Source organism: Eublepharis macularius, chromosome 8 (assembly GCF_028583425.1).
Source record: "Eublepharis macularius isolate TG4126 chromosome 8, MPM_Emac_v1.0, whole genome shotgun sequence".
NCBI classification, from domain to species: Eukaryota; Metazoa; Chordata; class Lepidosauria; order Squamata; family Eublepharidae; genus Eublepharis; species Eublepharis macularius.
Window position 1 is genome coordinate 43,130,098 of NC_072797.1, and position 26,091 is coordinate 43,156,188.

At 41.0% G+C, this 26,091-nt stretch overlaps 1 protein-coding gene across 1 annotated transcript in view; it reads left to right on the plus strand.

Moving 5' to 3' along the window:
* Positions 1-26: 26 nt before the first annotated feature.
* The window catches only part of MRPS27 (mitochondrial ribosomal protein S27), a 78,094-nt gene continuing 52,029 nt past the window's right edge, over positions 27-26,091 (plus strand). The window contains exons 1-4 of the mRNA XM_054986776.1: positions 27-96; positions 2,442-2,519; positions 8,458-8,528; positions 10,517-10,575. Coding sequence (XP_054842751.1) covers positions 27-96; positions 2,442-2,519; positions 8,458-8,528; positions 10,517-10,575 — 278 coding nt within the window. The remainder of the gene's footprint in view (positions 97-2,441; positions 2,520-8,457; positions 8,529-10,516; positions 10,576-26,091) is intronic.

Consider the following 26,091-nt stretch of genomic DNA (forward strand, 5'->3'; position numbering starts at 1 on the left):
TGGCCAAGCTGTTGGTACACGCCAAGATGGCGACGCCCGTGTTCCAACGAGGATTTTTGTGGAGCAGGACGGGGAGGAAGGTCTGGGCTGCGGCAGGTGGGTGGATGGATGTATACTACGGGCATGAGATTTTCTGCTGCTCTGGCGGTTCCCCATGAACGCCAGTTAGGGTGGCTCCTGTTGGTTGCATGCATTACCCTCCATCAGGAATGGCTGTGCTGCCTCCATTCGCTGTTGTGGACGGCAATGCCCTCTTTCTCACAGTGGCCACCTACATGTCCCCAGAATGTTACAAGCAGAGCACGTAAGCGAAAGCTGCCACCCGTTATTGTCCCCCAGCAATTTTTATTTCACTTGTACTGTGCAATCCGCCTTGGGTCTCAGTGAGAAAAGCAGATTATAAATAAATCAGTAAATGACTATTTTCTCTCAATACCAGTGGTTCTCTTTAGCCGTTGCCAGTAACTGCTGTTGGCCATGGCTTTGTCAAATCTCCTTTTAAAATAATTACTGGTAATACATCCTATGAAAGCGAGTTCCACAAGTTAATAGTTGAGCAAAGAAATACTTGTCCTGAATCTACTGCTGATAAATTTCATTGGGTATTTTAAGGATTTTGGATAGAGAAGTAAATGTTCTCTCTAATAAATAATAATAATTGTGCTTATATGTGTGTGTGTGCCTTCTAGACAGATTAGTGCCCTGTTCAGAGCAGTGAATAAAGTGAGCATTATTGCAATCCCTACAAATACAACCGGGAGCTGAGGCTGAGAGAACTGGCTTACCCAATAACAGCAACAACATTGGATTTATATACTGCCCTTCAGGACAACTTAACACCCACTCGTAGTGGTTTTACAAAGCGTGTTGTTATTATCCTTGCAACAATCACCCTGTGAGGTGGGTGGGGCTGAGAGAACTCTGAGAGGCTGTGACTGACCCAAGGTCACCCAGCTGGCTTCAAGCAGAGGAGTGGTTCTACAGATTAGAGTTCTGCTTCTCTTAACCACTACACCGAAGGCCACCAACTGAGCTCATGCCAGTAGTGGGATTTGAACCAGCAGAGTGCCAATTTGCAACCCAGTCGCTTAAGCACTATACTACAGTAGCGCTCTATGCGACACCATTTATAATTTTATAAATCTCTATCATGTCTCCATCTTAGTAATTTGAAAAGCACCTCACTCTTTAGGTAAAATGTTCAAGATCTTGGGAGTAACACTATTGGAAACTTCAGCCATACACAAACTTGACCATGACTATCGTTTTCATTTGAATGAGCCTCACTGTAGGACTTTCCTGAACTTTAGTCTGGTGCAGTTCCATATTACATTACTTGTGTATTGCACACCAATTATGCCTGCATATATTTTGAAGCAAGGCCCACTATATTCAGTGAGGTTATTCTCAATTAAGCATCCATAGGATTGCAGCTTTAGAGTTTTAAATAAAATACTGGTTATGTTAAGTTCTCTGGCATTTCTATCCACTTGTGCTGTCACATCATTCATTCATCCCTTGAGCCTTTCAGAATTGACCTGTGTTACATCACAATTTTATAATATAAATAGGAAAACATCCATGGTTTTTGTTCTTGATTGCAGCATTTGGATCTTGTCTTAACATAGAATATATACGGAATAACACATTTTAGTATAATTTTTGATTATTCTGATTTGGATTTCTTTTAATTGAACAGAGCAGCAAAAATATGTGGTCAAATCTTGAACCTCTGCAGGCAGTATGCTGAACAGAGTGAATGCCCTTAGAAGAGTATAACTCTCCTTAGGCTTGCATTGTTAGGATTGTACCACGCTCAGAGTAGAGTGGGATGCCTTCCCACTTTCTTTCAAGCAGATCTAAAACCAACCTATTTCTTATCAGTGAATGAAAAGGATTCCAGGATGGAGCAAGATCATGCCAGTATTACCATATAACAGCATCCTCACATTTATTACCAGTTTTGACATAATTTATAGCAATAACTGACTGTAAAGATTTCAGAGTATGAAAGCCTGATTCAATCAGGAAGTTTCTGCAGCAGTTCAGGAATTTCAAATACTGCTTTTCTGATTCATGAATATTGGACAGGCTAGCATTTTACTTTTTTGGATGGAGAACAACATTTATGTATTTCTGATAATAAAAATAACATCACCATATTCTATGAGTTATGAGCTCAATGAAAGTTTTATGGAAATCTAATTTATAGTGGTGGTAGTGAGACCCCTTTAAAGCTAACAACCCTGTTCGGGGCTCTAAAGAATGGTGGCAGTTAATGAGTCTTGACAGGACAGCAGCTACACAGACACTTTATTACATTTAATTTAGAGAATGGAATGTATAAAAAGGAAGATGGCTAATAAAATGTACATTTAGATAAATTGAAACCTGTCTAAATGATCTTTCATATATATTGATAATGTTTTCCTTTTTATTAGGCAAAAAATCTATTTTGTCAGCAGCTTATGTGGATAGTTCAAAATGGGAACAGAGAGAAAAAGATAAGCAGAATCTGGGTAAGGAAACCTTCTGTCCATTTTGAATCCTGGAGTTGTTTTAAAAAGCAAAAAAAAAAAAAAAGAGCTATGATCTACACTTATATTTGTCTGTGTCCTATATAAGGATTTTCCAATCAGGGTCCCTGATTTCTTGGGGTGGGGTATATGACAGAGGAGTGGACTTGGAGACACCTGTTGAAGTTGATGGGTGATAGTTTAAGAAAGGAAATACTTTTTTTTACTCAACAGTTTTTAAATTTTACTCAACAGTTAATTAAATTGTGTGATTCAATACCAGTAGATGTAGAGATGGCGTTAAAAAGAAGTCAGACAGATTCATATTTATTTATTTATTTGTCATTTATAATCCGCATTTCGCACTGAGATTCAAGGCGGATTACACAGTATGAACTTAGTACAATCAATATCAAGTACATTTCCATACAGTGTCAAGGACATTTCCATGAACAATGCCATAGGGTAAATGTAAACAAATTTACAAAGACATACCATTAGCAAGGATCCAATACAAAGCAGAAGAAATGCTGAAACAGAACATAATGAAATCTAGGACTAATGATAGACAACATGAAGCTGAAACAGAACATAATTCTAGGACTAACATTTGACAACATGAAGCACAATAGTGCATAGGTGTACATATTTAAAGCAGTAGATAGTATGTAAAGCAACATGGTAAAGTCTATGGTCTTTAACTCATTAGTGAAGCATCTGAGACTTCATCCCTACAATACAGCCCTCCTATCTGAGTAAAAAGCCTTTTTGAATAATTTTGTTTTGCATCGTTTGCGGAAAGCCAGGAGAGTGGAGGCTCTCCTGACTTCCTTAGGCAGGCCGTTCCACAGAGTAGGGGCCACCACAGAGAGAGCCTGTGTACGGGCTGCTGTTGATTTTGCCTATGTGCAGCTTGACACCTGTAGGAGATACTGATCAGATGAGCAAAGCTTTCGCGGAGGAACATATGGAGGGAGGTGGTCCCATAGGTATGCTGGACCAAGGCCGTGAAGAGCTTTGTATGTAATAACCAATACCTTGAACTGAGCACAGTAACTGATAGGTAGCCAATGGAGTGACTGTAGGATGGGAGTGATGTTCATGCTCCTGCTCGCGCTTGATAATAGTTGAGCTGCAGCATTTTGCAGCAATTGGAGTCTCCTACTTAATGTAGATGGGAGATCTTTGTATAGTGCATTACAATAGTCAAGCCTTGACGTTACCATAGCATGGATCCAGGTGGCCAGGTCGGCCGTGTCGAGATCAGAAGCCATCTTCCAGGCTAGAGTGAGGTTGTAGAAAGCATTCTTTGCTTTTTTTAGAGGATAAGTCCCATAATGACTACTAGCCGTGGTGAGTACAGAGAACCTTCATATACAGAGGCAGCAAATTTCCGAATCCCAATGCCAGGAGGCAACATCAGGGGAAAGGCCCTGTCCTCTGTGCCATTTGTTGGCCCTTCAGCATAACTGGTTGGCCACTACGGGAAATGGGTGGCTGGAGTAGATGGACTGCTGGTCTTATTCAGAAGGCTTTACTCATCTATTGTTCAGCTTAAAATCAACAACTTTCTCTATTTGTCAGCATTTCATAACCAAAAATGTATTTGTAGGCACAAATTGTTAAGATCCATTGCCATTCCAGTTTCTGCTGGTTTCACCAGTGTACATAAGCCTTCAAAACAATAAAGAAATCTCTCTGAATTCATAGCGTGTCCTATAAAAGATGGTGGGATAATTAAGTGGGCTTGGAATGACCAGGCCACATATCAAAATACACTGTCTCAATTTTATCTTATCCCTCCAGGGAGCTCAAAACAGCTTACATGGTTTTTCCCTTTATCCTAACAACAGCCCTGTGAGGTAGCTTAGGTTGAGAGATAGTGATGACCAAGTTTACATAGTAAGCTTCATGTGACTGAATAATGATTTAAACCCAAGTCTCCAGTTCTAATTTTGACACGTTAACTGCTGCAACCACTGAATTGTAACTGTTCTCTGAGATGGATGAGAAGTATGGAACTATGATGCCTAAACTTTGCCGCCAAGCACCTTTTCTATGTTCCTTTGCCCTCCCCCCGACACTGCCTAAGCTCTGTGAAGGGCAAAGAAAGAGAAGCTCGTTCTTGTTGTTCCTTCTTACTCTCCATGCCTGGAAGTCAGAGGAACCCCTTAATTTAATATTCCTTGGAAAGACTGCCAGTTACTTATTCCCAGGTTCCCGAGTTGGCATATTCACAAGCATAAGACAACTGAGATAATAAAATAATCTTTTCATTAAAGAATTGACTTAAAATTAATTAAACTATTAAAAATGCATCCAACGCGGGTATCCATAACTCCAAAGCATATAAAATAAGAAAGTCTACCTTAGCAAGATGTTACCTGGAACCTGTGCTGTTTCTAAGCTCCTTGCTTACGCAGTCCAAGCGTCAGCCAAGCAGAGTATGCATGAGGCACCAGAAAACATTAATCCTTTATGCTCCTCTTTATTAATGTTTGCCCTTAAATTCCTCTATGCTCTTCCAGAAGAGAAGCTAGCAGAATCTGAAGGGTCAGATGGTCCGAGCGCTCTTTGCCAGCTCTTATGCCAGTTATAGGCCTTGGACCCGCTTCAGCCAATCAGGGGGTTAGACACTGGTAATTTTCCAGAGCTGTCTTTTGGGTGCTCTTTACTCCCCGTCCCAACTCTGAAATCAGGCTGTAACTCTCTCCAGCTGGAATAGCCTTGAGCAGGGCTTTTTTTCAGCTGGAACGCGGTGGAACGGAGTTCTGGAACCTCTTGAAAATAGTCACATGGCTGGTGGCCCCGCCCCCTGATCTCCAGACAGAGGGGAGTTTAGATTGCCCTCAGTGGTGCGAAGGTCAATCTAAACTCCCCTCTGTCTGGAGATCAGGGGGCGGGGCCACCAGCCATGTGACCATTTTCTCCAAGGGCAACCCACTGAGTTCCACCACCTCTTTTCCTAGAAAAAAAACCCCTGGCTTTGACTAATTAGACTGAAAGAACATCTTCCAGCTCAAGTGCAGGACTGAGTTCTGAGCTCTTCCTATTAACTTTTACTGCACTGGAACGCCTTGGCTCACAGAAGCTATCAGTCTGCTAATGAAACCCCTGACAAATTTATTATTTGAACACAAGATGGCACTGCTGCTTTGTGGTTGGTAGTAATTCACAGTCCAGGGGTTCGTTTTTACACTTATAATCATGAGGAGAGGCTTCTCAATCACACATGACAGAGATAATTTCTGTGTGTGGGGGGAGAGCATTGACTCTGTCATATATAAAAATGATGTGAGGATCCATATATATTTTTTCCATACTGGAAAAAATTCACCCTCTTTATGGACTACTTTCTCCTTAGACCTCTTCAACCATCCTTTAATTTGTTGCCATAGTAGTTAAAGCTTGGATTTGTGCTACTCTTCTAAAGAGCAATGGGTGGAACATGTTTGTGATTATACAGCAACATGTTTGTGATTATACAGCAGATTTCTTAATTTGTAAAGGCAAGGGTTAACATAGTGTTGTTCCAGTGCTCTGTGCTTGACCAGGGAGATGAAGTGGTTAGAATCTGTATGTTTCCTATGTTTTAAAGACGTGAAAATATCTAGTTAGTGTCTAATATGCCACTGGACTAAAATCCTGCTGTTCTACTACAGACCAACATGGCTACCCACTTAAACGGTGCACACAGAAGAGTATTTAAGGTATATTAACTTTAGTTAGCCCAGCATTAAACTTCCTAAGGCTTTATGTAGATAATCAGTAAAAGCAGTGTGATTTTTTTTTCTGATTCTAGACTGAACCCTTACCTGTTTAGCTACTGTATAGTGACTTTAGTTTCAGTAGATAGCTATGCTAGTCTGCAGTAGAACAGCAGGATTTGAGTCCTTAGAGACCAACAAGATTTTCAGGGTGTGAGCTTTCAAGAGACAAAGCTCCAAATTCTCTTGAAAGCTTATACCCTGAAAATCTTGTTGATCTCTAAAGTACCACTGGAATAAAATCCTGCTGTATATTGACTTGTAATGCTTTAAGACAGTTTAATTGTAAGAACATTTTATTCCTCCTAATTTTCATTTAATACTGACATCCTTAAAGAGACTACCAGCTAACTTTCCTTTTTGCTGGTGTGTTGTGGGTTTGTCAGCTAGGAGGAGAACCAATTCCACTGGTACAATAGGGATTTCTCACAGCCCTTATACAATAAGCCTTTATTGATTGGGGCTGACCTGAGCTAGATTTGAACTAGCAATTTTGGTGAGCTGAACATGCGTTCTCTCTCATTAATGGTCTCCCGAGTCACGTATTTGAAGGGAACAGGGGTTTTTAATTTCCATGGACAGTTTTAAAGCACATTTCATCAATAGGCAATCCTAGATCTCATTATCTAAGAAGGCAGTGTTTAGTAGCTAGGTGGATTCTTAGAATGATTTAGTATTTTCTTGACTTGATTCATGAAATTTCCAAAGTACTCTTCTTAATTTGGGTTTTGTGGAGGGTAATTAAATAAAACATTCTAGTTTTACAGAAAATGTGTACTATAGACAGCTGTTTATATCAAGCAAAGATTGACCAATTTCTTCAGCATAATTCCTCTGACTTCCAAAGGGTTACCCTAGCAATTACCATTTGTCAGAAAATAAAGTGGGTTTTTTTTTATACATTTGTGCAAAAAATGCATTGTGCAATGTAAAACTTACGGTGCAATCCTTAGCAGAGTTACTGGAGTAACTCTGCTTAGAATTGCACTGTAAAGAACCAAACCGGCTATATATACACACACATACTGCGTTGATTTCATTGTTTGTTCTAATTTTGTTATCTTCTTTGGGTTTCAGTGAGAAAGGTGAACTATAAGTGCAGTAATTAAGTAAAAATTCAGGGAGAGCTCTGCATAAAAGTGCATTACAGTAATTCAGTGTTGAGGCTACAGAATCATGAATCAGCATAGCTGGGTCAGCTGAGTCAAGAAGAGAGATTCATGTGAATCTCAGTGACAAATGGCAATAAAAATAGTGCATAACACACTAGTTTATGTTATGATCACCTCTACCAAATGTCTCGCTTTCATGTAGAAATTCCGCAGGTATATAGAAGAGGCAAAACAGGAATACATTATTCATTTCTTGTCTGAAATTCCAACAGAAGATGAAATTAACCTGATGTTTTTGCCCCTGTTTTCAAAGCATCCACAGCCTCTCTTGATAAGCCTTTTATGTTGGGTTTGTCGGATCTGTGTCAGTAGAGTATACTTTTTTAAGTAGGGCAAAAGCTTTGACGGAGATTTCTAGATTCCTTGTGAGACAAATAGATTAAGAATGCCACAAGAAACAGTTCTCTAAACAAAAGATTAATACGAATGGGCACTCCAGCCAGGATTCTCTGTCCAACAGAATCTAACACAATAGAAAGGTATCTATAATTCTGCAATCGGAATTATGATTCAAATAAAGGCTGATTCATATATTACCTTCTGCATTTGGGAATGTGTATATTTATATTTGTGGCTAATCTGAGAAAGGGTCACAGTTGCATTTTATATGGTGCTATGCTGTATTTCCATGGCACGGGTAACATAGTGCAGGGCTAAGGTGGTGGAAGGACATGCTGGAGTGGATCCAACCTTAGGCTGGAGGAAAGTCTCATCACACCTTGCTCCATATAGTGGTAAGATAGTAGAAGGATCTGTGCTGCTGCCTTCCGTTGCTATGTCACCTCTCCTCAGAATGCACTGCTACTTGCTGTAGGCCAAGAGACAAATAAGAGTTTTGTGGTGGGTGTGGGAAATATTTTTTTAAAACACAGAGATAAATTGTCTGCTGTATTTGTCTCCTAGTCCAGATTGCAAAAAAAGCTTTCCTGTTATTCCTTGGATTTAAAAAAATCCATAATTCATACCTAGTGAAAATGGGAAATTTTGATTTTTTTTATACAGCTGAATTAGCCACTTTGATGGACAAAACCTATGAAAGAAAGTTTCCTGTCAGCTCCTTAACTATATCCCGGGTAAGTATGTATAGTCCTTTTCAATAAAAGCAAAAGCCATCCAGAGAATACTGATGACGTTCAGCAAAGTATTTGTTCCTGAAGACTTTTAATTGAAATCATTTTTGCTGTATAGCAAAATATACAGTGTTGCTTTGTACAGATATTTTCTAAGCATACCTGCAGAGGTCATAGTGATAGAGATTTAAGGCCCTGGGTAGTTCAGTGGAGAAGCCTTGGAAGAGGGCACATTCCAGTGTTCTCTCTTATCTCTATTCTCATAACTGGTTATTATTTTTGATTCTGTGTTATCTGCCTCACTAGTGAACTGACCTTCTTCTGGATGTACCATTAATGCTTTGTGAAACAAGTTCCATTCCTTAGTCCCCGTAGGCTCACAGATAACACTCTGAATTCCAAAGGTCAATAAAGTACTGCTGGCATGAAGAGGTCACATAAACATCAATATAGTATTAAGGCAATCTGTTAAATTGCTTTTTTTTAAAGAAAAGGTAAACTGCCTGAAGGATAAAACCATAGCCTTACTGTGGCAGATGTTCTGAAAGCAAGTGAAAGTCGATACATGTCACTGTATTGACATTTGGAATAACAATTGACATAACAATTTATGGTTACTAATTTTTGCATAGTGGCTTGAAATATGTCAGATGATCTAGAAATAATAGTTTTACAGCAGAGTGGTCTACTAAAATATTCTGTTTCCTATGTTTCAGTCGTAGGTTCTGACAGGCTAAAATTACAAGAAGTTCTAAGTGTAAGGATAGGTGTCCTGAGATTCTAGACAATAGCTGTTGATACTCTTGCTTTCAGTGAATGTGATTGGTTTCTTTTAAAACAAAAAGAAAAGTATTAATGCTGTTTACAATCAATAAAACAGGTATGGGAAGGATGCATGGTTTAACTGGACTGTGTAAAAAAAGCATTTCCCTTAGGGAAAAAAAGGTTCAGTTTGTTAATTTAACTGTGTCATCTTCTAGTATTATGCAAAAGATAGATCAATATAGTCTCCATCTTGCCAGAGTAGATGTATACCCTTAGGATTCTTGTTCCAGGGATTTTTGAGTGAAAGCTACTGCCATGTCCCTGACACATATTGTGAAATGGGGGCATGGCATGAAATGCCTCTTTTTCCAAAACAAGACGACATGTCAATACATCATGGACATTGCCCTTTCATATTTGTTTCAGCCGTAGTTAGAGTCTGCCAAGTACTTATTGCGAGGATTCCTCTGGCTAATATTCTAAGTGACACATTCTGAGAAGGCTCTTTTTTTTCCTGTAAGAGTTGTGGAGCTGGCAGAATTGTTCTATATGTGATTTTTATATTATTTATAATTGTCAGAGATGACTTGATGGCTCATAACACACACACACACACACATAATTGTATTCAAACCTCCTCATGTTTCTCTGTTGAAGAGAACAGGATATCAATTATTTTTTAAAAAGACACAGGGTATGTACTTATCAGAGCCCCAGACTGTGACCACTGAAGTTATCCCATCCTTTTCCTCAATTCTGAGGTTTGTTAATCAAAGCTATCTTTGTAGCCTTCCCCCCTCTTCAGAACTGAGAGTCAAGGATATAGAATTCCATATTAGCTCTATGCATTCCTCAGCGTGCAGCTGTGACTAAGATTTCCTTGCACATGTAGTATTAGCCCACTAGTAGTTGCTTAGAGGTTACCCTTTTAGTAAAGCCCATCATTATGGCAAGTTGAACTGTTTTTTGTATTGTTTATACATATTTTCATTTGTGATAGTGAATTGTGTTCAGCACAAATTTTTGGGACACATTTACCTAACAGGCTTTTGGAATACATATGCTACAATTTGGTCACTCAAAACTAGTTCATTGTACATACACCTATGGAACAATTTCTTTCTTTAGTGAGCTGGCAGTAAATAAATAATTTTAGTGAACTTTGGCTGATAACTTTTGAAATGGATTAAACCTTGATTATATCTCTAAGGCTTTTTCTTCCCCAGTTTATTGATAACATTTCTTCACGGGAGCAAGTGGATCAAGCTGAGTATTATCTTTACAAGTAAGTCCCCTTACTGATTATGTAATTTTATTTATGAACTGTAAAAGTTAACCATACATGCTTTGCTTCCAGTTCTTGGTCTGAGTTGCTGAATATTGCTTTCAAATATGTTGCTGATCATCAGCTAGTATATTATTGATGGCAGAAGCTAAGATGGGGTACCGGGGACTATATTTCCACAGTTCATAGCTCCCCAGCCAGCGAGTCTGGATAATTGGTAGACCTGATGTACTTTCTTGTTCTGGGGGCTTGTTTACTGACAGATTTATATGGTGAAATGTGCTACTGTGTTGTGATCAGGGTTGTTCTGAAGTTGGCCAAAGTTGGGCATGAGTGTTCAGAATTTTTATAGGACACGTGCACCCTGATCCTATACATGTTCACTCAAAATTAAATCTCATTGTGTTCTGTGAGGCTTATTTCTAGGTACATATGCATAGGATTGTAGCCTTAGAGTGCTGTTACAGTCTGCATCTTGTTTGTTCCAAAACCCTACTGTACAATAGATCGGCATTATTTCCATTTTTACAGTAGGGGAACTGAGGCTTAAGACGACGCCCTGATTCTGTGTTTGGGGTGGAGTTGAAATATTAAAGTCAGATTATCTCCTCTCCCTTCTGCCTTACCGATTTTAGTTCATGGTTTAGGGAAAAACTAATTGGATACCTCTAGCAAAGTTGTATAGTTTAGAATTCTTCTTTGATAAGTATCATATATTCCAGTTCTTTGAAAGACATTTATTTTCTACAGTTTACAATGTGTATGTGTGGCTGTTAGCCCTATATTTGAGAGTCTTTTAAATGACTTTTAGTTCTCCAGCAGACACTGTGTTTCCTACCTTCAGGCAGTAGTTTCTAGCCAAGCACCATTTTAAGGTGCTAAAGGGCAGCTCAAATAAAAGATGTGGAATTACAGGACTGTTCATAGTTTTTGCTTCTGCTTGGTTTTACTCCAGGTCATGATTTAATTGAAACTGCTATTTTTGAGTTCTCATGAGTATTTGCAAGACTTGAAGTCTACTTCAGAGTATGTTGCATTAATCAAAAGAACCACCAGAGAAGGTTTCTCTGGCTGAGTTGAAAAGGTAAAAGCTGTTACTGCTTTGACTTCTATATATCATGATTAATTGACTGTATACCTATAGTTTTTCACTTTCATTTTTATACATAAATTGGGATTTCTAGAAGTGTGTAAGAGGACATGTATTTTTAGTAGATCCTTTAAGTGAAAAGGTTGCAAGCTTCACCTTCTTCCCCTGTAGCATAAGAATGGCTCTGGTGAGTCCAACTGAAGTCTTATTTGGTTTAGTGTTCCATTTTGAACAACAGCTAGCCAGCATTAATGCTGTTCCAGTTGCTGGTACCCCAGCAGATATACTGCATCTGTACATGGAGTTTCCATTTAGCTCTCATTGCAGATAGCCATTGAGATAACTGTTCTTCAGTCCTTTTTAAAAAGCCATCCGAGTCAGGCGACTGTATAATTTGTAGCGGGGAATTCCACAATGCCTCATCATTTTTTATCTTGTTACTTTTAAATATTTAGTTCTTACAGTTCCCCTGATAGTACCATTATACCCTGCTCTATATAATGAAAAGATTAATGTTGAGGAAGGCAAATTCAGTCATAAGAAAACAGTAGACTTTTTATTTTCTGGGAAGAGTCTAAATTTAACGTTCCATTTAAACCTGAAAGTAATTTCAGGTTTGAATGGAACATTAAGATCTGCAGTAATGTTTCAAAAATTCTTTGCCCAGGGCATAGTGTTAAGCATAGGGAAAGGCAGCTTGTACCCTAGTGACCCAACTCCACCCCCCCAAAGTTCCTTTTGGAAGATGCAGCCCTCGTTTCCAAAGTTTTTGTACAACACAACACACACACACACAAACTAACATAATAATAATAACAACATTCAATGTATATACTGTCCTTCAGGACAACTTTCCATCCACGCAGTTTGCAAAGTGTGTTATTATTATTATTATCCTCACAGCAATCACCCTGGGAGGTGGGTGGGGCTGAGAGAGCTCTGAAAGTGCTGTGACTGTCCCAAGGTCACCCAACTGGCTTCAAGTGGAGGAGTGGGGAATCAAACCTGGTTCTCTTGTTTAGAGCAGTTGGGGCATTTCTGAGTGCTCCCCTACATACCCCCCGTCCCAAACTTCCAGTATAGAGGAAAGTATCACATCAGGGAAAGAACCTCTAGTCCAGCCGTGCTGCTTTTCTATCTGAAATGATGGGGGAGAACTCAAAACATGATCAGCTGCAGAATGATACTGATTCAAAGCAGCCTGCCACATGAATGGGCCAGGCCTGAAACACTGGGATATGCTAGTGAGTGGGCAATGAGCATCAAAAGGAAGAGCTCAGACAGAGCCTCTTTTCTATTTACATTGTAGGATTAAAAGCCCTTTGCCAGCATCTCAGCTCAGGTAAGTGTGCATCAAAAGTTGGAGGCAAAGAGGGGACTTGCGGCTTGGGATCCATGAAGGTCTAACGCAGTTCAGGGAGCTGAGCTGTCCGTGCCGCTGTTTGTAGGGGCTGGAGGGGCGCAAATTGCCCATAGCCCCCTGTTCTCAGGCGGAGAACAAGCAAGTACGCTCAAGACCTCGAGAGTGCATTGATCTCGGGTGTGAGGGGGGGGGTCTACACAACGATCCCCCATCCACCCTTGAGGTCCCACTCATAGACAGGCAGCCAAGATCTCTGCAGCGGCTCTGGAGTCAATTTCTGACATAAGACCCTCATGCCCAAGCTTCAGCAACACAAAGAAGTACTTTGAAACGATTGGATAATTGAAGCAGTGATTACAACCTAAGAGAAACGCTTAAGAAGGTAAAGATTGCTATCTCTCAGTACGGGACAGATTACAATAAGAAACAAAGTGATAAAGAGAATTAGAAAACTGCGATAGACTTAATATATAACTGAGAAAGTTGTGGCATACAAATTGCTAAGAAGTGACTTTTTAAAGAGAAGTTAGAGTGGGAAAATGAATATTCTTTACATACCTGCGGCTTGGAGGAGATAGTGGACTGAGAGAAAAGTTTCAGTATCACGAGAGCTGCTGTGCAACGGAGAGGAACAGGAAGTGCAACACAACCATAAAGAGATGGGCGAGAAGCGGCTTGTAACCAACGGAAGTGGAATATCGCCATTTTGAAGAAGGGCAGAGTTTTGACTTCAAGGAAAAAGGAAGTAGGACATCTTGGACAAGGGTAAGGGCGGCTGCCTCATATAAGATCATAGAGAAAAGACGCCCGGCATTTTGGATCTTGTAAACACTAACTTTTGGAAAAACAATTTAAATTCGGACTTTTAAAAATAAAAGAAAAGAATAAATTTGCGCCACGGAGTTAAGGAAAAGAGCGGACTCGTGGGAGCGAAGTAAAGCTAGCCCCACAATGTCAAAAAAGGACTGGCAGACGGCGCTGGAAAATTTAGACAAAAAAGTTACAGAGGGAAATAAAGAGATGGAGAAAAAAGTTATGGAAGGAAATAAAGAGCTTAAAGATATGATGCAAGAGATGGTGAAAAATTTGAAGAACTTCAAAGAGGCATTCAAATCGGAGATGGCAGAACTATCTAAGAACATGGATCAAGTCCAAAAAGATTTACAAGTCACACAGCAGAGAGTTAACGCAGTAGAAAACGCGGCTGACACCTTGGCGGATGTGCATAGAACAGAGATGAGAGGAGTGAAGGGAAGAATGGCCATAGCTGAATGTAAACAAATGGAAAAACAACTTAGATTTCGTGGGATCCCGGAAGTTTTGGAAAAATCAACCCAAGAGCATATTACAGAAATTCTGGCAGGTTACCTGGGCAAAGAGGAAGTGGAAATAGCAGCTCTTCTGGATGTGGCATACAGGATTAATTCAAAATTTGCAGCTCAAAAGAAGTTACCAAGAGATATGATCATGCAATTTACAACTAGAAGTATCAGAGAGTCAATTGTGAGTAAACAATTCCAGGATCCATTAGAAGTCGATGGGAAAGTGGTGAGAATTATGAAAGAGCTGCCCAGATCGGTGCTGTTGGAGAGGAAAAAGTACAGAGAGCTGGTCCAGATGTTAAAAGATTTGAAAATTAGATATAGATGGGAAATACCTGAAGGGCTGGCTTTCGAATTTGGTGGAGTTAGGAGGAATATCAGATCTGGTCAGGAGATGGAAATGTTTATTAAAGACAATGAAAAAGACTTACCAAAGGGAGCTAAAATTTGATCATGGAGTGTAAAATTATATCTTGGAATGTAAACGGACTAAATTCACCTTCTAAACATAAGATCATTTTCCACTGGCTTTTAAAACAAAAATGTAATATAGTGTGTTTGCAAGAGACACATATCAAAAAGCAGGATGTGAAATATTTAAAAATTGCAAAACTTGGAAACGAATTTGCAGTGGCTTCCAAAAAGAAGAAGAGAGGAGTTGTACTGTATATAAAGGAAGAGCTGCAGCCTAAATTAGTTTTATGTGATACAGAAGCCAGATATATAGCAGTGGAAATAATTTGGAATTCAGAGAAGACTTTGGTGATTGGAATCTATGCGCCTAATGGTGCGAAAGAAAATTTTTTCAAGGATTTACAGAAACAGTTAGATGAACTGACCTATGATCAAATAATTCTGGCAGGCGACTTCAATGGAGTTACAAACTTGGAAGAAGACAAGAAATCTAAAAGTGCACATAAAAAAAGAGGACTTTTGCCAAAATCTTTTTTTGCGATTTTTTTGCAATATACATTTTATTCAGCAAGACATTTTACATTATCAAGAATTGACATGATCTGGGCCTCCAAAGAACTGGCGGTATGGACTAAAGATGTGGAGATAATACCTAGGGTAGGCTCAGATCATAATCCGATTATGTGGAGATTCGGGGAAAATACCAAAAGAAGAGGATGGAGGATAAATGAGGATTTGCTGCAGACAGAAGAAAATATTGCGTTGCTACGGAGAGAGACCAAATTTTTTATACAATATAATATGAATAAGGATGTACCAACCTACAAGGTATGGGACACCTATAAAGCTGTGATAAGAGGAATATTAATGGACTTGAATGCAAGGGATAGAAGGAGAAAGGAAGAAAAGAGACATGAAATTATGGAGAAAATTAAAGCCAAAGAGATACAACTTAAGAGAAGACCAGGGAAGAAGAAAATTTATCAGGACATAAAAATTCTGCAGGAACAGTTGATGGCAATGAATAATAAAGGATTGAAGTGGAATAAAATGGAATAAATTAAATTTGTCATGGTTGGGAAGAATAGCAGCAGTGAAGATGAATGTGCTACCACGTGTGATGTTTTTGTTGCAAACAATTCCAATCATTCGGGATTACAAGCAATTTGATAAATGGCAAAGAAAATTTTCGGACTTTGTGTGGGCAGGCAAGAAACCTCGTGTGAAAATGAAGGTGTTACAAGATTCGAAAGAAAGAGGCGGCCTGCAATTGCCAAATTTAAGATTATATTACGAAGCAATCTGTTTGGTTTGGTTAAAAGATTGGATAATGTTAAAAGACCGTAAACTGCTGGCTTTGGAAGGATATAAAAAACTGTTTGGATGGCATGCCTATTTGTGGTACAATAAAGTTAAAGCGGACTCTATGTTTTTGCATCACTACATTAGAAAAAGCCTTTTCACAATCTGGAAGAAATATAAGAACTATATGGAAGGTGGTATTCCCTCATGGGTAGTACCATATGAAGTAATAGATCCGAGAGCGGTTTATAATGAACAACAATGCCTAACTTATAAAGAGATAATGTTGATGGAACATAAAATGTTAAAAATTAAAATGGAAGAAAAGTTATCTTCTCACTATGGTTGGTTCCAATACCGGCAAATAAGAGATCTTTATAACTCGGACTGTTCAAAGGGCGGAATAAGATTGGAAAATACAGAATTAGAAGTGATTCTTCAAGAAGGAAAAAAAGAAATTTCGAAAATTTATAAAATACTTTTAAAATGGTACACAGAAGATGAGACAGTTAAAGTCCAGATGGTGAAATGGGCAATAAATTTTCATAAAGAAATAACAATGGAATCTTGGGAGCATTTATGGAAAAATACATTGAAGATTTCAACTTGTACCAACATTAAAGAGAATGTCTATAAAATGATGTATAGGTGGTATTTAACACCAAAGAAAATTGCGCTAGGAAATTCTAATATGTCAGACAAATGCTGGAAATGTAAGAAGCATGAAGGATCATTATATCACATGTGGTGAACTTGTGAGGTAGCTAAGCAATACTGGGGAGATATAATTGAAGTAATTAATGAGGTTTTGCAAACCCAAATAAATAAGAACCCAGAATTGCTGCTACTGAACTTGGGAATGGAAGATATTCCAATGCAGTACAGAACATTGTTATTTTACATGACTACAGCAGCAAGACTTTTATACGTGCAGAAATGGAAAGTGCAAGAAATACCAACTACAGAAGATTGGATTTACAAATTGTTGTACATGGCAGAAATGGACAAAATGACAAGAAAACTGAAAGATCTTGATCCAGGAGAATACATTGCAGATTGGGGGAAATTGAAACAATGCTTAGAAAAAAAAATGGGATGTGAAAGGAGGACTGTGGCAGTTTGAGAACTATTAATTTGTGACTTTACAAACAGAATGGGAAGTAACTTTACCTGTAATGAAAAAGTTAGCTATTGATTAATCTAAGCTAGTATTACTATTAAGGAGATTTTATTAAAAATATACAGTTTAAATAGTGATGTAGACAATAGATATTTTAGTGGATTTGATAAAGTATATATAAAAGAATTTGAAAATGCTTAAGAGTAAGAGACATAATACATATATGATTTAGAAGAATTTAGTTGAAAATAAGTTAAGTAATAGGATAAGTTAAGGGTTGGAAAGCTGTTGGAAGTCTATAAGGAGGGGGAAGGGAAAGGGCGGGGGTTGATATAATATAGGTAAGATGGGGAATATGTGTATTAATTTTGTACTCACCAATACAAATTTCTTTTAAAAAAAAAAGGTTGGAGGCAAAGTTGCTGGCACTCTGCTGAGTTTGAAATATGCCCCTGGTCTTTGCTAACAACAGACCTTGTAGAAATGGCTCTTTCACTAGACTTGTGCAGACATCCCAATTGTGTGGGCACTCACTGTGCAGGGAGGGCAGCCAGACACAAATGTGCTGGCCCTGCCCTCTGCTTCCATGATATTACCCATGTATACGCCCCATCCCTGTGATTAGTGATGTTGGGTTTGGAACATTACTAATCATGGGGACGGTGTGCATATGGGCACTTCTTACATGTGTTCGCCTCATGCAGACCAGTTGGTAATCGCATAGAGGCGGGGGCGTGGCTGACATACTGGTGCCTGCTGTCTTCCTCACGTGGTGAGTGCCCACGCAGTTGGGACATCTGCATGGGACTATTATGTTAGTTACTGCTTTCTGGATCCTCTGAGCATGCAAGCCCAACCAGCCTCTTGGACTCCAATTACCCTTTAGTACTTTCTACCTCCACTAGAGTTTTTAAGTATGTTAATAGGGTGCTTCAGGCCAGCCAGTAATTCTCATCATGAACATAGTTTGCTTGTGTGCGTGTGAGACACAGGAAAGGATCCCACCTCTTTTCATTTTATTGGTAGAATGGGCTTGAGGAGCAGGTTTTTGAAGAAAATAATCCACAAAATTTCTCAGAATCAAAGAACAAATTGAGAAAATGGTTTATTCTGTGCATCTACATATAAACTAGTGGGGAAATGTATGAGCTGAAAATATAGAATACATAAACACACAGACTTCAGTTGCCTCCCTCTTGGAGATGGGTCACCTTTCTCCACAGCAAGCATCTGGCTTCTTCCATGCTTCCCCATGTTTCAAGTATCCTTCAGAACTGGGGACTTCATTATGGCCTAATCAGAAAGTGGGATGCTTATTCAAACTAATAAGGACGTTGTCCAGGGTCACAGAGTTTTTTGCACATAATATCTGTAGTGCAAAGTGTAAAGGAAGCAGGTGGGACACGGAGAGAAATTAATGGGAGACAGACCAGAGGAAATTCTCCACTGATCCCTGGATTGACATGTGTTAGGGCTTTGTGGCAGATGGCAAGGCACTGTACCTTCAGGATGAGTCTCCCCCACTCCCCAAATCTGGAAGGCTTACATGCTTTTCTCATCTTGATATAACAGAGTTTGTGTTTCAACTGTAAACTCAAACAGAGTTTGGCCTTTTTCTTCTTAAAACAGAGAGGTGTACCATAACACAGCCCTCTTCATACAATTTTTGTTTTCTTACCCTGTAAACAATTCCTGCCAAATGTCAGAGCTTAAGTGAAGTACAATGGAAACTTTAACCAAAGAATTCAGGTTTTACTGAGATTGTGCTTTAATAATGTCCTTCAGACGCATATTAACTAGCAACAGATATTTTAATTACAGTTTCATCATTTGTTATCCCTTTTCTGTTGTAACAGCTGGGTAATGGTGTTTGAAAATGACAGAAAGGTTAGTAATTACCAGCAAATACAGATGGCTATCAAGATTGTACAGGAGTGGAAACATGCTACAATAGGTATCCTGAGTCTAACTGTAGTGTAAGTTCTTTCATATACATTTATAACTGTTATTAGTTCCTAATTTGGTCTGTTACTTCACAATGTTTTTTATAGCTCTCATTTATCACTTATGCCACTTAGACAGGATGCCATAAGAAGGCAGGGGAAAGAGTAATGGGATCTGTGAGCTAAGTGTAAATAATAGTTTAATGTAAAAAATTGTGGCAAGTTTGACCACAGTTTTGCACAGAAAGGTTGAGCTCAAGCATCTGTGGAAGTGAATGGGTCAGTGATATTTCATTGTCTGGTATTCTTAACATTTTGGAACCAGGTGTGTTTGGAAAGTAATATGTTTAGCTAGTTGAGCACAACTGCAAGAGAAAATCTTTTTCACAGTTCAGAGGAATAGTAGTGTTAATATGTTGCAGCAAAAAATATAGTGGTTAGAGTGTCAGGCTAGAATCTGGGAAACCCAGGTTCAAGTGTCCATTCCTCTGTGTAAGCTAATTGGGTTACCTTGGGTCAGTCAGAAGAGCCAGTTTGGTGTAGTAGTTAAGAGCGGCAGTACTCTAATCTGGAGAGACGGGTTTGAGTCCCCGCTCCTCTTCTTGAAGCCAGCGGGGTGACCTTGGGTCAGTCACAGCTCTTTAGAGATCTCTCAGCCCCATCCACCTCACAGGGTGATTGTCGTGAGGACAATAATAAGACATTGTAAACTGCTCTGAGTGGACATTAACTTGTACTGAAGGGTGGTATACATGGACTTTTTTTTAGCTGGAACGCGGTGGAACGGAGTTCTGGCACCTCTTGAAAATGGTCACATGGCCGGTGGCCACGCCCCCTGATCTCCAGACAGAGGGGAATTTAGATTGCAGCACGGAGGGCAATCTAAACTCCCCTCTGCCTGGAGATCAGGGGCGGGGCCACTGGCCATGTGACCATTTTCACTGAGGGTGATTTAAACTTTGAAAAACTCCCCCCTTGTTCCAGCTGACCCAAAGTGACATCATTGCACGGTCCTGGAAGCATGTGCGCATTTTGTGTGTACACATATGGTACCAGGGGCACCACTTCCTGCCCGGAATTCCCCCTGTGCTGGCAACCCACTGAGTTCCACCACCTGTTTTCCTGGAAAAAAAGCCCTGGTGGTATATAAATTGAATGTTGTTGTTGTTGTTCACCCAATATAACCTACCTCACAGGGGTGATATGAGAATAAAATGGAGGGGAGGAGAACAATATGTAATGGGGACCCAAAGATTAAAATCACACTGAAGAGAGTGTGTATATAATTCAGATATGCACTCAGGAAATATAAAGTGTGAATAGACAAACACGTTCATCATACAGATGCACTCAGATTGGTTAATCTCCCACTGTAATGTAGATTTGGTGGTAAACCAGGATTTCCCTGTAAAATAATTTGTGAAATAGCTGTAAGGGTCACATTTTCTAACCCTCAAAAAGTGAGAAAGGTAGTGCATGTTATACAGAAGCCAGATTGAACTAATTTTTGCAATCTGTTCTGCGCCAGCAGATAACCTGTTGCACCTGTTGGAGGTGGTGGCAGAGTGCGCCTTAGAGTACCACAGGTTGATTGTGCTGGGGGACTTCAGTGTCCACACTGATGACACCCCCTCTGTCCAGGCTCCGGACCTGGTATCAGCCATGGCAGCACTAGGACTTTCCCAATTTGTATCGGCCCGTACACCTAAAGCAGGCCACATGCTAGATTTGATCTTCGGGACGGGGTTGGATGTGGTTCTGGATACGATAGAGTCAGTGCCATGGTCAGACCACTCGGTCCTGAAGGATCATTTGGGTATACCAGCCCCCCCCCACAAGGGTAGTGAGCTAATTTATGCTCGCCCGTGGAGACTTATTGTCACGGGCTGGGCTAGCCCAAGCAGGGTGGTTCAAGTCCAAACCTTAAGGCCAAAGTCAAAGGGGAGTTCCAAGAGCGAAAGCCAAGTCAAACCGGTGGTCAGAGCACGAGATAAAGCCAGGAGTGGGTCCAGAGTCCAAGAGCGAGGTCAGGCACAGTCCAAGGTCAGTCACCGATAGCGTCAGGTCCAAAAGCAGGCACGGGCAAGGTTCACAGAACATGGAGTGGTTGCAGGCAATAGACCCATTGCTTCCACACCCGGCAGTTCCTCCAGACTGGCTCTTATAGCCAGGCATGGTTTTCAGCCAGCTGCTGGGGCTCCATCCTGACGCTACTCATCGTCACTCTCCAGCAGCTGGCATTGGCTCAATAGGCGAGCACTGCGCTGTCTCTCCTGCAGTTCCAGTCTCTGGCGCTGCCTGCGGCGTTCCTGGGGCGTGGGTGAATCTGGGGGGGGGGGTGGAGGCTCTTGGCTGCGCTGCACCTGTAGAAGTCCCTGGCTGAGCTTTCCCTGTGGTATTGGAGCTAGAGGGTGCTGGTGTCTCAGCTGCTGGCTGCAAGCTCTGATCAGCCAGCAGCTGTTGCTCCTGATTGCTGGCTTCTGCTGAATCAGGGCTAGGGCTGGCTACACAGGGCTCCTCTTCTCCTGAGGAGTCCTGGCTGGCTACATGAGGCTCCTCTCCGCCAGAGGACACCTCACTCTCAGACTGGGCCATGACTCTTATGGATCTGATTGGTTTCCAGAATGCTCTGCGGGAACCGATGCTCCACGGCGGTTCATTGGATGAGCTGGTGGAGTACTGGCAAGGCCAGCTCTCTGAAGCCATCGACAATATCGCACTCTGTTGCTCTCTTCGCCCCCATAGTTGCTGAGCTCCTTGGTATACGGAGGAGCTGAAGCAGAAAAAACAGGAGCTAAGACGGCATGAGCGTGTGTGGCGGCGATCTCAGGACACAGAAACAAGAACGTCCTATAGGTTGCTTATGAAATCTTATGAGGTGTCAGTGAAAGCTGTGAAAAAGGAATTCTGCGCAGCTTCTATTGCGTCAGCTAGCTCACGCCCAGCAAAATTGTTTAATGTGGTATGTTCATTGGTCTCCCTATCGGAGGGTGAGTGTCAAGATTTGAATTTGGACATTAGTTGTGAGGCTTTTGCGAGCTTTTTTGCTGACAAAATCTTGTCTTGCCGCCACGACTTACCAGCCACAGTTGATATGGTACATGAACTAGAGGCCCCTTGGCCGTCTTCTGGGCTGATATTCAATCATTTTAGCCCACTCTCGGGGGAGGAGGTGGACAGGATTCTGCAGATAGTGAGACCCACCCCTTGCCTCCTGGACCCGTGTCCATCGTGGTTGGTGAAAGCCACGGGATGGACTACAGGATCCCTTGAAGGCTATTATCAACTTGTCCTTGAGCTCTGGGTTTTTCCCCGGGACATTAAAGGAGCCAGTGGTGAGACTTCTCTTAAAGAAACCATCATTGGATCCTGCCGACCCGGTCAGTTACCACCCGGTTTCGAACCTCCCGTTTCTGGGCAAGGTGATTGAGTGGGCGGCAGAGAGACAGCTACAGAGTTTCCTGGAGGATACCTCGGACCTGGATCCCTTCCAGTCGGGGTTTCGCCTGGGATATGGGACTGAGACACTGCTGGTCGCCCTCATGGATGATCTTCACAGACACCTGGACCGAGGTGGATCGGCACTGCTCGATATTGTTGATTATGATCTCTTGACTTACTGCCTTGCCGATGTGGGGATACAGGGGACAGCACTACAGTGGCTTGTCTCTTTTTTTCATGGTCGGGAACAGAGGGTGGTGCTGGGAGAGAAATTGTCCTTTTGCTACCTGCTGGTATGCGGTGTGCCGCAGGGGTCAATACGCTCCCCATTATTGTTTAACATCTATATGTGCCCCCTCGCCCAGCTGGTGCAAAGCTTTGGTCTTGGGTATCACCAGTATGCTGAGGACACCCAGTTATATCCGCTGATGGGCGGCCGGCCTGGCTCAGCCCCAGATGTCCTGGAGCGAGCTTTTGAAGCTGTGGCTGGAAGCAAGAGTCGGCTGAAATTGAACCCCATGAAGACGGAGATCCTGTACTTGTGTCATGGACGAGTGGATTAGGGACCCTAGCATCCTGCCTTCAACGGGGTGGTACTTGAACCAGCCCCAAGAGTCAGGAGTCTGGGAGTGATCCTGGATGCCTCCTTGAATATGGAGGCTCAGGTCGCTGCGGTTGCCAGGTCCTCCTTTTTCCATCTACGACAGACTAGGCAGTGTGCCCCCTATCTCTCAACCCCGATTTAACTACAGTGATTCAGGCAATGGTCACCTCTAGGCTAGACTACTGTAACGCACTCTACGCAGGGCTTTCTTTGAATCTGATCTGGCGGTTGCAACTGATCCAAAATGCAGCGGCACGTGTCATCACTGAAGTGCAGAGAAGTGCACATATTACACCGGTACTACGTCAGCTGCATTAGTTACCAGTGGAGTACCGAATCAGATTCAAGTTTTTGGTATTAATTTAATTTTAATTTAATTTAATTTAATTTATTGGATTTATACTCCGCCCTCCCCACAACAGTGGGCTCAGGGCGGATCACAGTACAACTTAAAACGGGGACTTCCGGTTTGGGATGATGGTGGTCTGACGCAGCTCTGAGAGCGGAGTTGTCCGAGCCGCTGTTTGTGAGGGCTAGTGGGGTGCTAGATTGCCCGTGGCCCCCTGTTCTCAGGCGGAGAACAAGCGTGAATGCTCAGGATCCAGAGGGTGCATTGATCTCGGCTGTGGGGGCCAATCTGCGCAACGATCGCCCACCCAGCCTTGACGTCCCGCTCGATGAAGGACGGCAAAGATCTCTGCAGCGGCTTTGGAGTCATTGAATTGACATAGGATCACCGTAGCCAAGCTTCAGTAACTAATTTGGAATATTTTGAGTACCGAAACAGCTATTACAACCCGCAAATAGAACTATTAAGGTAAAGATTGCTATCTCTCTTTCTGAGAAGAAATTTGGTAAGAAGAACTGAATTAATTTAGAATATAAAGATTGCTAAATTTTAAGGACATATTGGCTATGCTCCGGTAAAGTGACTGAGTTAAAAAGAATTTATTTAGAAGAATTAGAGCGGGAAAAGTAATTATTGTTTACATACCTGTGGTCTAAGAGTGATAGTGAACTGTGGGAAACTTGAAAAAATGAGAGAACTGCTGTGTGGCTGCGACGGAGCAGGAAGTGCATCAAAGCAATAGAGTAACAGGCTGGAAGTGGCGGTTAAAGGAAACCCGGAAAAGGAAGAGCGCCATTTTGGAAAAGGGAAAGGGCAAGACCTCAACTTAAGCGGAAGTGGGACATCTTGGAGAAGGATAAGGGCAGAAGCTTCGAGTTAAAACCATAGAGAAAAGATGCCTGCCATTTTGGATACCGGAATTGTTTAATTGGAGAAGAATTTGTTTTAAATAAAGGACTTAACTTTGAAAATAATAAATTACTTTCGCCACAGAGTTGCGGAAGAGAGCGGACTCGTGGGAGCGAGGTAAAGCTAGCCCCACGATGTCGAAGAAGGAGTGGCAGTCAGCACTGGAGAGCTTGGACAAGAAGGTGGCGGATGGAAATAAAGAGATTAAGGACATGATAAGGGATATGGCGAAAGATTTTAAAGAGACACTTAAATCGGAGGTGGCAGAAGTAACCAAGAGTATTGATGAGGTCAAGAAGGAGTTACAAACGACGCAGTTGAAAGTGAAGGTAATGGAAGATGAAGTTGACGAATTGTCTGCTTCTTTTAAGATAGAAACCAAGAGTTTGCAAGGAAGAATGGCCGTGATGGAATGTAAACACATGGAAAGACAACTTAGATTTCGTGGAGTCCCAGAAGCAAAGGGAAAGTCAGCCCAAGAGCAGATATCAGAAATACTTGCAGAATTTTTGGATAAGGAAGTGGAAGAAATTGCGGCTCTTCTGGATGTGGTGTACAGAATCAATTCAAAGTATGCAGCTCAAAAAAATTTACCAAGAGATATGATAGTGCAATTTACAACAAAAAGAACGAGAGAAGATATTGTGAGTAAGCAGTTCCAAAACCCTCTGGAAATTGCTGGAAAAAGAGTGCGAATAATGAAAGAGTTACCTAGGGGAGTTTTGTTGGAGAGGAAGAAATACAGAGAATTGGTTCAAATGCTGAAAGATTTGAATATTAGATACAGATGGGAAATACCAGAGGGTCTGAGTTTTGAATTTCAAACAGCCAAAAATCAATTAGGTCCAGTCATGAGATGGAGAGGTTTTTTATGGACAATGAAAAAGTCTTACCTAAAAGATCCAGAATTTGTTTATGGAGTGCAAAATCATATCTTGGAATGTAAATGGACTGAATTCACCTTCTAAACGTAAAACTATCTTCCATTGGCTATCTAAACAGCATTGTAATGTAATTTGCTTACAGGAGACCCATATTTAGAAACAAGATGTAAAATATTTAAAAAATGCAGGGAATTTGCAGCTTCATCGAAGCAAAAAAAAAGAGGAGTAGTTTTGTATATTAAAGATGAACTGCAACCTAAAATGATATTAAATGATGTGGAAGGAAGATACATAGCCGTGGAAATTATTTGGAATACGGAAAAGATTTTGCTGATTGGGATTTATGCACCAAATGGAGCTAAGGATAATTTTTTAAAGGATCTACAGAAACAACTGGATGGACTAACTCACTCACAAATAATTTTGGCAGGTGATTTTAATGGAGTTACGGCTTTAGATGTTGATAAAAAAACAAAGGGTGCACAAAAGAAAAGAGGATTATTGCCAAAATCCTTCTTTGAAATGAAGGATCAGGAGAACTTGGAGGATACTTGGAGAAGGAATAATCCTAAAGTAAAGCAGTATACGTATTTTTCGCCAAGACACTTGACATTATCAAGAATTGATATGATCTGGGCCTCTAAGGACTTGGTTGTATGGACAAAAGACGTGGAGATAATGCCAAAAGTAGGCTCAGATCATAATCCAATTATGTGGAAGTTCGGAAAATGCACCAAAAGACGAGGATGGAGAATAAATGAGGATTTGCTGCAGC